Source organism: Anoplopoma fimbria, chromosome 9 (genome assembly GCF_027596085.1).
Source record: "Anoplopoma fimbria isolate UVic2021 breed Golden Eagle Sablefish chromosome 9, Afim_UVic_2022, whole genome shotgun sequence".
Classification (NCBI taxonomy): domain Eukaryota; kingdom Metazoa; phylum Chordata; class Actinopteri; order Perciformes; family Anoplopomatidae; genus Anoplopoma; species Anoplopoma fimbria.
The window spans coordinates 13,824,176-13,838,268 of record NC_072457.1 but is presented as its reverse complement, the minus strand read 5'-3'; the positions used below and the strand labels follow the sequence as shown (position 1 = coordinate 13,838,268).

The following is a 14,093-nucleotide window of genomic DNA, read 5'->3' as shown; positions in this document are numbered from 1 at the left end:
TCCTCAAATGCCACTGCAGACCATTGTCGATATAGACTAGCAGTCTAGTCTCTCCATATCAGATGTAAGAAGACTGATAGAGGTTAATAGGCCTTGGGCAACTGCACATAGGAGAGAGGAAAAGTTTTTAATTTGGCACGGTTAACCACAAATGGTCCCAGTGGTTGGATGCAGTAATAAGCTCACAACTAAAGAGCATTTTGAGAATATTTAGCTTCCATTATGTAATGTTTCCAGATTAAACCGGGTGTTGGAGAGATAATTCAGTTAAATGCTCAAAGTGTAAACCAATAGAGAGCAGTTTGAGATAGTGAGGGTTGATTTGATGAGACGGGAAAATATGTGATGGCATTTTTTGGAGTTTTTTGTATTACTACTGGTAAATCAGGTCACTGCAAAAAGTTTAATACAACGAACATGTACTTTAACTAACATGGAGATTTTTCAACATTTCATGATGCCTTCTCTGCGTTCTCAAGCAAAAACATAATCACAATCTTTACATACATTTTTTCCAACAGTTTTACAGAAACTACACTTACAGGACAATCCCAGTTTAAAGCATTTTGGTCTTTACATCCTATTGGTAGTAACAAAATTATCGTCACCAAGTTATATGCTGGAATTGTGGAACACAGCAACTTAAAGAAGTTTGACGAAGCAAGAAACACAAGCTGTTAAACGATCATTAAGATTTGAAACAAACCCCCAGGTTAGCCAAACCTATGTGGTTGCCTGTGTTTAACATCCATCACAGTTCTCAGACCGACTTCCTGGTTCCATGTTTATCTACTGTATTAATTGTAGGTGGGCACGTCGGTTTAATTATGTAATGACCTTTTGGGTGCTCTCGCGCTCAGTTTTATTAGTTTGAACATCTTACTACTCGTATCTTGCGAGTCGGACTTCACTGTAGCAATGTCACTGGGTTCTCAGGTCTTGGCAATTACTTTAGTAACTAAAATGTTATTATAAGCCATTGAAATGATGGCCAGAATACACAGGTAATGCCTAAATTGTAATAAACCTGAATTATCCTTTGATTAGAGAATAGACCAATTAAGTACCTTGGTGCCAAGATTGATGTTTCAAAAATTTGAACACATCCTCCTTTGTGTTTGCAGGTCACCTTTGAGCAGCACAAAGAGAATCTGTCCCGTATGTTCCGTCAGTACCAGCGTCAGGAGTCTGCAGGCTCTCTGAGCACACTCCGAACCATCTCTGGCGTCAGCCAAAGCTCGGAGACCATGGAATGTTTCAACGGGCCACCTTCAGAGGAGACAGCCCCGTCCACTGTCATCGAGCTCAGAGTGGACGAGCTGTCCCAGAAGTCCCCCGACTCGGCATCCAGTTCCACCGTCACTTCCAGCCCACCGGAGGCTGCTGGTGGAAGGGGACAAGCATCTATCACCGTGTCCAACATTCTGGCCAGCGCAGAAGAAGAAGAGCAGAAGTTGGTTCAGGAGGCTTCCAACGACGGCTCAGGTGGAAAAGAGACTAAAGCTACTGTGACACAAAAAGACGATACAGAGGAGGAAAGTGAAGAGACAAAGAAGCAGGAACCAGTGACTGAGGCTTCCACTGACAAGAACACTGACGATACACAAACATCAGTTGGCGACCAGGATGAAACCGAAGACACAAAAGCAATGGAAGAGGTTAAAGACTCTGCGACAACATCTGCGAGTGAAGAAACACCTGTTGCAGATGATGAAAAATCTGAAGCTACCAAACGTGAATCATCAAACTCCATGACAGAAGACTCTTTGAATGAAGCAGGTACAGAACAAGAAGGTGAAACTGACCAAACATCCACTGAGGACGCGGCCCGTCTGGACAACAGTGTGCTGGGTGGAGCCTCCGTCTTCAACGAGGACCTGGTTGACGTGTCCTCCGTCAGTGACCAGATCCACACCAGTGATGCTGATGATAGCCAAGAGGAGTCTTCTTATGCCTCAGCTGAAGCCGGAGAGGAAGGGAAGATGGGCAAAAAGGAGGATGATAAGCATGATGATGATGAAGACAAGAAAGATGATCAGGAAGGTCAGGAGATGAAGACAGACGAAGAAAAAGATGAGAAGCAGGAAGTTGGAACGCAAGATGGGAGTGAAACTGAAGAGAAACAGGAGAGTCAGGCTCCTCCAGCTGAAACACCTGAACAAGGTGAGGCAGAACCAGCCAAAGAGAATGTTAAAGATGAACCGTCTTCCTCTGCAGACCAGCATCCTTCAGATACCACACTGCCCTCTGCAGGCCAGGAGGTCGCAGCAGCATCGGACTCCACCTCACCTAGCCAGCCTTCAGAGACCACCGACACCACTGAAGAGGACACTCTGTCCTCTCCCACAGACGGCACCACCGTCGCCGCCGCCGCCGCCGCCTCCACCTCTGACACCCAGAAGAGTGCAGACTCTGTCAGCAAGACCAAAGAGATCAAAATCGCCAGACTAGATGTGTCCAATGTGGCCTTAGACACAGAGAGACTTGAATTAAAGGAGACCTATACAACAGTACGCTTCCTTTTCTCTACTTTTGATCTTTCAATAAATAATGTTTTACAGAACTGATCAGGTTCAGTTCCGAACCCTTATGTTAACGCTAATTGTGTGGTGCCTCTCTGAAGGAAACAAGCCAAGGCCAGCCAGCAGCAGCAGCAGCAGCAGCAGCAGCAGGAGGGTCTTCAGGTCAGCAGAGAGACGGCACTTCGGCCCCTCGCTCCACCATGTTTCGTATCCCAGAGTTCCGCTGGTCCCACATGCACCAACGTCTCCTCGCTGACCTGCTCTTCTCTATTGAGACAGATGTCCAGATGTGGAGGAGGTAGGGTAACAATCTGCTGACTCTGACTTCGCTAATGCTCTAGCCAACAATTATTTTGTTAATTGATTAATGGACTAGAGATTTATTGGCATTGTGTGCCCTCTGAGGAGCAGACAGGAGATCCCATCTCACAAGCCTTCTCTTAATCAAGTGGTGCCTGAAAGATTCTTTGTTTTGTTACTGAGAAGATTTCACTCCTGATTTTTGCTTGTAAATGTAATGTGATGCACTTACTTCACATTAAAACTGTATAATAAGCCATGTTTTAAAATGAGGAATTTTCTTTTGCATATTTACGCATTTAAAGACAAAAAGGAATATTTGTAGTAGCCACAATCTTTGCACAAACATTACTTTCTATTACAGTCTCTAGGAATACTTTGAAATTCATGTCCCATTGAGGACACTTGAAGAGGTGTAGACCAAAGCACAAATGTTTTAATATAGATAGGATATGTAGGATATTTTTATCCTTGAATATTAGCATTTAACAGCAACTAAGAACAATCTGATCTGTGAGCAAGCCACTGTGTCATTTACAGTAGAGCCAAATGATGTGATAAATCATACTACTTTTCTTCTATTCTATATAAAAATTGATTTTTGTAGTTCTTTCTTTTATTTTTTTATTAAAATTTCTTGTACTATGTTTATTTCATTCACCAATACACCAAAGCAAATTCCTTTTCTGTTAAAATCTACTTGACAGAAAAAGCGTATCATGATTCTACTTCTTGTCATATTCTACTTTGTGTTCTGTTAACAAATCAATTTTTTTGTACTCTTCCTCTCAGTCACTCCACAAAGACAATTCTGGACTTTGTGAACAGCAGCGAGAACGTCGTGTTTGTCCACAACAGCATTCACCTCATCTCCCAGGTGGTGGACAACCTCATCATGGCTTGTGGAGGCATTTTACCTCTGCTCTCTGCTGCCACTTCCTCCTCTGTGAGTGTCCTTATGTGTGTGTGTGTGTGTGTGTGTCTGTGTGTGTGTCTGTGTGTGTGTCTGTCTACTTAACCGTGGCTGTATATATAGTTGATGGCTCCATGGCAGCCGTTATCTGTCCACATTGACCTTTTCCAATCACATTAGCCCACAGTTAGCTGCCTCCTAACATTGTTAGTTTGTTTTTGTGTTGTCTCATCTCAGTGGCTCTCTGACATGATTCTTTGCCTCTGTCAATGACTTTACCGCCCGCTCTAAGAAACAGGTTGAAGTTCAAACTCATTATAATTCAGTTGCGTTAGGTCTTTAACAAAATTGAAACTGGATGGAACAAATTCCAAATTTAAATGTTTTCATTTAGGGATGTGTTATCGGTATAGCTGTCAAATATTTTCTATACCTACATTACATTTTTAGAAGCATTTTTGTAAAATTTTTATTTATATATTATTTTCCCCACACTTAATTGCTCTATTACAATGTTTTTCACAATGTATTATGTCCATGGTTTTAAAAAACATTATTTATATGGCAACTAAATTTATAGTTGTAAGTAACTGTAAACATTTTTACAGACCACTTTACACATTTCTTCTACTTGTATGTTACCATGGCATTTTCTAGATTTAAAAAGATAATTTTTTTTAATTATAGTTACTCTATATTTAATAGCTTTTGAAAACTATGTGTATTTAATCTATACTGAATGAAAAGTTGAATTATGTCAAGATTTACATGTTTTTTTTTTTTTTTTTTTACTTTTTTACAATTACTTATCCCTTAAATACTTTGTGAATGTTCCTCTTTCTATTACCAGCATGAACTGGAGAACATTGAACCATCCCAAGGCTTGACGGTGGAGGCTTCAGTCACTTTCTTACAGCGCCTCGTCAACCTGGTGGACGTTCTCATCTTTGCCAGCTCCCTCAACTTCACTGAGATAGAAGCTGAGAAAAACATGTCGTCAGGAGGAATCCTCAGACAGTGCCTTCGCCTCGGTACGCACACTCATGTTTTTATTTTTTGTTCCTTTTCCCCGTCACTCGGTCTATCACTTTTTAATTTGAATAGGCTCATGCATTCTTTTCCCTTGTCTGTCTTATTTTTTTTATTTCATTTTGTCTAGCCGTCTTTCTACTCATCTTTTACAGAGCCCTCTGTCCTCCCCTGTTCATCGATTCCAGCTCATATCAGCCGGCAGTAGCTTCTTGTATTTGCCTCAGTCATGGCTCCCTGTAGCCCTTTTGACCCTCCCTTCAGTATTCTCTCTTTCTTCTCTGCCGTTCTCCTCTCCATCTCCAGCCAGCGCTCTCATTCCCTCGCCTCTTTCACTCTGCTCGTATCAGCACTCTCTTATCTTGTTATTATAACCCCACTGCATGGCAACACTCTAAAATGGCTGCTATCATGATATAGTGAGTTCTACATAATGGCCTTGGCTGCGCTGTACTGCAGCGTAGCCCGAGGCCTTTTTTTTTCTGCCTTCTGTTCCAGGCTATTACAGTTTCCTCTGACAGCATCAGAAGCCAAGCCATGCTCTAGCTGAATAAAAGATATTGCAATTCTTAAATTATTCATTTTATATGGTGCACCTTTTCACCAAACACAGTTCAACACACACACACACACACACACACACACACACACACACACACACACACACACACACACACACACACACACACACACACACACACACACACATTGATTTAAATAATTCCTTCGTGCTTTGTTCCATATATGTAGTGGTGCATAATATCACTTTTTACTTTTAGATTCTCATTACAGTGAAGGGTACAGACAAAAAAATGCAAACATGTTTTACAACGAGCTCTTCTCTGCTCAGAAACAATCAAACTATCGCTGCTGCTGTTGTGGTTTTGCTGGAATGTGATGCCAGCGTACTACAGGTCCAGTTTTAGAAAGCAGCAGTTATGAAATGAATATTTGATGAGGTATGCGCTCCCCATTGCTGGCACCTAATCTGATTTTGGAAGACTGTAACAAGGTTTTAGCATCCCCACCCCTCCCTCCCCGCTCTCTTTTTATAAATGGTCGTATGAAAGAGTAGTCCTAATGGAAAAAGCGAGCCCGTTTCCAGACGGAATAATTCCCTCCTTCGTAATCTAAATGGCTCAGAGTTCACATTTGTCAGTTGTCAAGTACAGAACGGCGGGGGGGGCTCCAACAGAGAGGGAGCGGTACATTAGATTACAAATGGTAAGCGTGCCAGTTTTGAACCCACATAAAGTTGTCGGACCACAAGATGTTTTTGCGACAAAGGTCGTATTTTGCTGCATAGTCAGCATGTGCACACCCCAACAGTGTCATTTGTAATGGGAGCTGCACCACACAGTGGATGTGATTCAAGAGCACACCCTTGCACTGTGACCTTGGGAGGAGAGGTGGAGCAGGGAAGAGTGAACGATGCTGCCAGAGTTGGCCAGAGCACTGACCTTGTCATGGCCCCACTTTTTCTCCTTTTGTTTCTGTCTCTCTCAGCTGCTCCTGTTGTGGTTTTCCACATATTACTCTGAAAATTACTTTATTTATATGATGTCACATAATATCTCTTTCTCCATCCCTCCCCAGTGTGTGCTATGGCAGTGAGAAACTGCCTGGAGTGTCAGCAAGCCCAATTTAGGCATGGCGCAGAGGCCTCAGCACGCAGCTATACAGCCATGCCCAGCAGTGGGAGTGGAGCTGCCATGTCTGTAGCCGCGCAGGCAAGTTACCAAAATCATCTACTCACTTCATTATCTTGTACATTTTGTTCACGTCCTTAGCTGTTATAATATTTGTACAATTGTTTCCATTAAAACACAAAAACTCGGTAAACTACTCTCACTCTACTGGAGTTTTTTTCACACTTGTAAATAGCTGACTCTTCCTTTGCCCTTTTCCTACGCACAGAAGGAGTTTTTGTCCGTTGTACTGCTCACCCACAACAACCAAGTGCCATTGCATTAGCTCATATCTTATTGAATTACCAAACTGGTTGCTATTTCCGACACTAGACGAGGCCTTTTGTCACTGCCCCGTTGATTTGATACAGTGACTTCCAGTAAAGTCATGTTGCTCTTCCCTGAACCGGGTGTTAAAGCTCATTTATAATGCAGTGGCTCTATAGAAAAGCCATTATGTTAAGGACATGATCCCAGGAGGGATAGCTTCCCTAAACCGTGAAACCTTACCCTACTCCATGAAGTGCACATGGATTAATAAACATCCTGATTGGTGTAAACTTGCATGTGTCTGCTCGCACTTTGCTTTGAGACATTTCTTGGGTAATGGTTTGATTTTGATGCCTGCATGCAGAGTCCTGTTGATGCAGTGACCGGTGGGATGTCTCCAGTCAGAGACCTGGACCGGCTTCTACAGGACATGGACATTAACCGCCTCAGGGCCGTCGTCTTCAGAGATATCGTGAGTCGTACAGAAAACACATTTGTACATTGTCGAGCGCACAGCACAGCGAGCACAGCACCGATAAACACGACTGCTTTTTGAAGATGACACAGATCGTTTAGTGTTTTTTGTTTGTTTCAGGAGGACAGTAAGCAGGCTCAGTTTCTGGCGCTTGCTGTTGTTTACTTCATCTCAGTACTCATGGTGTCTAAATACCGCGACATCCTGGAGCCCCACAATGACAAGAAACACCCCCAACGATCCCAGTCTGCCAGGAGCACAGGTATACAGCTGCTCCAAAGAAAATAAAATTATGAAAATATTTATGGGAAGATGATGCTGTAATCCGTAATGCTTTTCAACCCATAAATACAAAGCTTTGTACAGAGTACTTACTCCTTTTTAGATTATTAATTTGAATCATTTTTAGAGGCTGTTGAATCTATATCGCATTACACGGTAATAAACTAAAAATAAAAATAAAATAAAAAAATAAGAAGGATTTAGTTTTGACTCTTTTTCCCTGATATTGACCTCAGGACAAATTGTTTAATGCTCACATTTCCTCTATATTATTTGTGTCTTCTTAGATAGCGGTGCCATTTCTGGTGGACTAGAAGTAGAGAATGGCGTCTCCCTCCGGCGGTACGATTCCGGCATCGGCGATGACCACACCTCGACCGCCGCAAGCGAGGCAGACCTGTCATCCTCTGGCGTGACTCACGGTCCAGACGCCATCTCAGAGGCCCTGTCCACACTGTCTTCCGAGGTCAGACCTTCGCTGCCCGCCGATTCAAAGGGCAAGAATGTGAAGGACATTCTACGCAGCCTGGTGAGCGCTCCGGCTGATGATATCATGGTGGATCCAAGTCTGCTGCCACCGGCGTTCCTAGGAAGTGTGGGCAACGCAGCCAGAGAATCACTACAGTTCCGCTCCTTTGATAGGTGAGGGCTCCGGTTCAAACATGGCCTTGACATATACATATACTATCGTAGTATTTATAGAAAATAATATTTTTCTGCCATGCACATTGGTTATTGTGGGAAAGAAATCTGGACTGTTATTCCTCCGGTGCAGACCTTACAGCCTTGACAGTTTCTCAAGAGCCCATACGGTGCAAATACACATGCGATTCTCAAGCTTCACAGTTGACAGTTTCATACCATTTATCCCAACGTAACTGCAGGGGACTTTTGAAAAGTCCGACCTTGAAGACATCTCAGCTTGGTATCCTCAGATGAGGTGGATCATGAAATAACATTCTGTAACAGAAACCCCTTTGAACCGGGGAGGGATCTTAGTCTCTGACTCTTTCCCCCCTTACTCCCATTGTTGTTTCTTTAAGCTGTCGATGTAGTTGCTCATGCCAAGCAAACCGCCGTACAAAGAACCTGTCTTAAGGAAAACAGGAGGCATGTCTGGGATGAAGAGACGAAGCTGCTTCTTTTCACCCTGTCACTGATATTTAACGGCTTTCTTTTTCATCTCTCTCCTGCTGCTCGTCTCCCCCCGTGTCTTACATTTGAACTATTATATCTCTTTTTTTCTTTTCTGCCATAAATGCATAATTTGCATTACCCCTGGAGGTGCGGGGGTAAACAGACAGGAGTAAGGCTTCAAAAAGCAGAGCCTGGTACAGAAGCCACAGACGGGCCCAGGTGAGAGAAGACGGTCACCGGTCTGGTTTGAATTTGGAGCGTTGATTCCGAGACAGACATTCACAAACGGCAGAGGGGGGGAGAGGGTGGTAGATACAAAGAGAGAGAGATGGGTGAAGGGGGAGGAAAGAAGTCTCCATGGGGGTGATGTCAAGTCAAGGTTCTCATGTACTGAAGAAAACATTTCTCCGTTTCTCTCTTTCTCTCTCTCTCTCTCTCTCTCTCGCTCTCTCGTTCTCACAAACACACTTAGTCAGTCTGCCTACCCCCAACTGTGGGAATTCCACGGCATCTCTGTGATCGCGTGTCTTTATCTGAGGAATGCTTTGTCAGGTCTCAGGGCGCTCCTCATATCAGGGGGATTAGACTGGCTCCTGTCCGCTGAGCACACTCAGTAGGAAGAGAGGACGTCAGGAGAGCTGGAGAACATAGACTAACAGCTCGCTAGTTGCCGATGGGAGCCTCTTCATGCAACGTATACAGCTCAGGCTCCCTTTTAAGAAAGAATAGAAATCTATCTGAGGGCGTCAACACATGAACACATAGCAGGGCTGTAACTAATACATATTTTATCAGTTAAAGCATAAGGTAGCCAATGAATGTATATTTGTTTTTGTTAACAATTCCATGAAACTACACCAAAACCAACAGTACATTTGTCATTTTTTTCAATTTTTTCAAACTCGCCCTGGCTCTCAGCCCAATCTTACTGGTTCCTACTTAGGATGTAAACCTTTTTAAAAAGGGGTTAGGAATATATATTTTTTCATTTAAATAAAACTGAGCTGAAGTTTTATTTCCTAAAACAGTTGGGCAAGGTAATTTTTTCAGTTACATTTACAGCAGCAGGACAGTGTATGTGGGATTAACTCAATATAGACTACACTGCCCATGCTCATGGTAATGATGGAACATGTCAAACCAATGTAAAGGTGTGTCTCATTGATGTATTTTCAATGTTTCTTGGACCATAGCGGAGGTCTATGACACTGAAGACTAAGCTATATGAGACTTATGATACACAGTCAATACTGTCTTTACATGTTATTTTATCGTCAAATCACCAATACAACCCTACTCAAAAAAAGGAAAAATTACAATTTCCTAGAGCCCATAGTGGCATCTTCAAATTGTAACTTTTGTCTGACTAACAGCATGCGATTGATCTAAAACAGAGAAAATTTAGCAAGTCCTTACATTTCATAATTCTGATGTGCACAAGTTCAAACTTTCTTTCTACCCAGCTTCTCAATGTTCCCCTATTCAAAGACCTCACTTCTGAGGTGTCAACTTATTTTGATGGTTCTTGATCAAAACTACCTCACTATCCACATCATTCACTGTCTTTAAGCCTATATTTATTCCCTTATCTCCTGGGGTTACCACCGTTTATCAGCCCAGCTGTCTCTTATCCTTACCCTTACCAGTTCTACCTACCACGCATGCAGACCTGCTCTGTGTTTATTATCTTGTTGTAATGACTCTATCACTGCTCAGCATCTCCCACTAACCAGTAAGTCTCCCAGTGACACCAGAACAACCCATAGCTAATATTCTACACTTAGTTCTCCTGCGAGAACATGGCAACTTTCCACTTGCCCAGAGGGCTGGATTTACGAGACCACTGTATAAAAGAAGCTGGTATCTCCCAGATAAAAACTGTGGGGTTGGTCAGGGGGTGAAGTATCCTAACTGATTTATTTACTAGTGGAGACCTGCTGGATTTCTCCCATCCATTTCTCAGCCATGCCCCTGTTATGACAGCCAGTCTGCAAATATTTGCTGACACAAACCAGAGCTAAACAGTGTCATTGTACAAGCCAATGATTTAGACGGCATGGTTCAGCAGAATGTGTGAGTGTTAGACATTGGGATATACATGGTGCGGTTGTTTGCATTCCTGGCAGAAGACCCCGCATGCATGTTAGAGCTGATGTGCAGATGAGTTGTGTTGATGCTGAAGTGTTGTTAATGTATTGCTTAGAGAGAGGGTAAGCATGTCGAACACAAACACGACTTAAAGAGTGAAAGTCATTTTGCTTTCCTTTTTCAATCTCAGAATGTCATTTTTATTTTTTGTTCCGCACAAAACATACAAGTTCAACTTTCGTGATACACCTGAAACAAGTTTTTCTAGTCATCTTTACTCAAATAATCAGCTCTTGTGTAACCTGCTGTTCACTTGTTGGCTGTAAACATCATTTATATGTATCATTAAGATTATTACAAGCCCACAAGAGACTTTATAGCTTGCTTCAAGTTACTTTACAACTTTTTGTTTTTGAGACATATATTTAAGCCTAATCGATATATTTGGCAGATGCTGTTTAAAATGTTGATATTTGAGAAGAAGGGGGAAAAAATCCAATTGCTACAGATTACCTTAGCCAATAATTATTTTGCAAACACTTTTAGTATAAGACAGAGTATGCACACCAGTGTTAGAGAGTTGCTGACCATGGTGAAAGTACAGCTGAGAAGAAAAATGGTCTCACACTCGTAACCATAATGCAAAAAGTTATTTGATAAAAAAAGATAAACAGATATCATGTTGACTCGTTTTTCAACTGGAAATCCCAATTGAAACTCAAACTACAAATAAAACCACTTAGACCAAAAGTATTTTTAACTTTCTTTAAAAAATTTTGGCTTAAAACACGTTTAGAGTGCAACCTATAACACATTCATTGTTCTACTTTACTATATCCTTATACTAAAACTAAGACAATATTGGCTCTGCTGATATACCAGTTGGGCTCTATCACATGTACAGTATTGTGTTCTTTTGATAGTATGTTGTACTCTGTACAAATACACCTGCACATATATATTATAAGATTACATAAGTATGTACATGCATATCCAAACCTTGCATAAAGTATATAATTAACAAAATCCCGTTTTCTTTCTGCCACTTCAGACAAAATTTCAACATTGTCTGCTTTAACCTCATGTTTTCTGGCTGATCCTTGTTCTAAATAAGTAACATCAAATAATTGTATTTCTCATACAAACACCATATACTACATGCAGTGCAATATCCTTGTGCTCACATACTCAAAAACACATGAAAAACATTGAGATTCTGCTATTCTCATACCGTTAGGTCCCAGTTGCTCCACTCATTAATCACTCACGTCATCAAGTTAATGCCCCTCCCACAACAGCCATCATCATCCAATCACAGCTCGGGATGCCGTGGAGTTAAACACACTAGATTTGAAAGTGTGAACATGCAAATGTTTTGGTGTGAATGTTAACAAATAACATTTTGAACAATAACACGCACTGGGATACACACTCCTCCCTCACATGAGTTTGCTCTGTTACTATTCTAGAGAATGCTATTTTTAGACACACACACCAACACACCACCGACACTTCTTATTCATCCTCGCACTTGTTTTACCTGAAATAGCAGAGATTACTGGAATCACCGTGTTTACTGCACTTATCCATTGTATGTTAAAGCCTTTAAATAATTCAGCCTCAACCCCAGTTCTCACACACACACACACACACACACACACACACACACACACACACACACACACACACACACACACACACACACACACACACACACACACTGCCCTGGGCTCCTGTTTGTGGGTTGAGTGGGGCCGCTGACGGCTGATTAATCGACTGGGGCGGCCCACTCATGATAAGTGTGGCTAATGACCTGCTGAATAATTCACTGGGCCTTTGCAGAGCAGATGGAAGGCCAAACACATACACGGACGGATGTTCACTCGCAGACTCGCACACACTTGTGCACTCCTGCACTTATTAGTACACCTATGTGCATATATTAAAATATTTTGGACACATTCAGACACATGCTCCCTGCACACAGCGGGGGGGGGGCTCTGTCTCTGTCCGCTGCTGTTGACACCTGGGGTGCTTCACGTCAGCGCCGCCCTTGTTTCCTGATACCACCATCCAGCCCACTTACTATCAGAGCAGAGAAAAAAGTAACCAGAAACTTTTATCTCCACTCTCTCCTGGCCAAACCTTGGTCTCTGTATGCAGCTCTATTATTCCTAAATCATAGATCACTTGAAGCCAAGTTCAGGTGTCAGGGTTTAACATTTACAGTAACTTTTAATAGATCTGATCACCTGCTTTAAATCAATGGAGAATAGCGTTTGATTCTGCAGCCAGGTATCTGTCTGCACCACAGGGAGTCAGACCCAACTATCATCTTGTGTGTGTATGAAAGTGTGCATAAACACTAACTCTGGGAATCTGCAGGAATGTATGTGTGTGAGTTATTGTGTCCGTGTGCTGCCAATATTCAGATTTTGTGCATTTGATGTATGCTTGCATATCTCTGGTGAGCCTGCGTTGGTTTGTGTTTCTGAGAGGCAGCAGTAGCCAGTGATTACACCCGGCTTCCCTTGTGTCAGCACTGATAAGCGGGGCCAGGCTCTCTTTGATATGGCCAGTGGTCTGTCAGAGCCCTGGTCCAAACTGACAGCTTATCTGCATGCTGCTCTCCTCCCATCTACTGTTCGCTTGATGGGGATTGAACTCCACTCGTGCTACATCACTACGAGAAAGACTTGCTGTTAGTTTACTAGAGGGATATCTAAGGAAGCAGCATGATCACTGTATAGATAGCTGAGACTGGAAATTAGGGATCAGGGATTTGTGTTAAAATAAAATGTTTTAGCAAAATAACTTATGGTGAATGTAAAACTTTATCAAAAATAAACTGGGCACAAAACCTTAATACTTTTTTAATATAAACAGAGATTTGTGTAGAATTAAGTTCTGCAAACATTCATTGAAAACTGGTATCAAACATTTCTTATTCTTTCATTAGATATTTTTTGATCTAAATTGTGAAATCAAGAAACTTGGGGAAGTACAAACAATATTTTATTTGGCACGGTTGGTGTTACGCTAAACTATGGTTTTTGGCGTACATACCATAATCCAAGCATCATACTGGCACCGGTGGTGAGAAATTTCAAACAATAACGGCTGTAGTATGTGCTTTAGAAGGATTACTTTCAATTGCAAAAAGTTTTAGTTTATGTCGTGGAGACTGAAAACATACACCAAAAGTGGACTCCAGTTGTTTGTACAGAAATATACAATATACTTTGTACACTACACTACACACTGTGATGCCCAGCTGTGTGTCTACAAGCAAAATGAGATGCATTTTTCTTCACAAGGCCAGTTTAGTTATTCTAGGTATGGCCGAGTAAACAATTAACAGACTGCTGCATGTGCACGATGAATGTGAC

General features: G+C 42.0%; 1 protein-coding gene across 1 annotated transcript in view; it reads left to right on the top strand.

Annotated features, from left to right (window-relative positions):
- Positions 1 to 14,093, top strand: part of lrba (LPS responsive beige-like anchor protein) — a 184,686-nt gene that overhangs the window by 49,124 nt on the left and 121,469 nt on the right. The window contains 8 exon segments of the mRNA XM_054605069.1: positions 1,125 to 2,510; positions 2,624 to 2,820; positions 3,615 to 3,768; positions 4,586 to 4,766; positions 6,361 to 6,494; positions 7,087 to 7,194; positions 7,318 to 7,459; positions 7,767 to 8,121. Coding sequence (XP_054461044.1) covers positions 1,125 to 2,510; positions 2,624 to 2,820; positions 3,615 to 3,768; positions 4,586 to 4,766; positions 6,361 to 6,494; positions 7,087 to 7,194; positions 7,318 to 7,459; positions 7,767 to 8,121 — 2,657 coding nt within the window.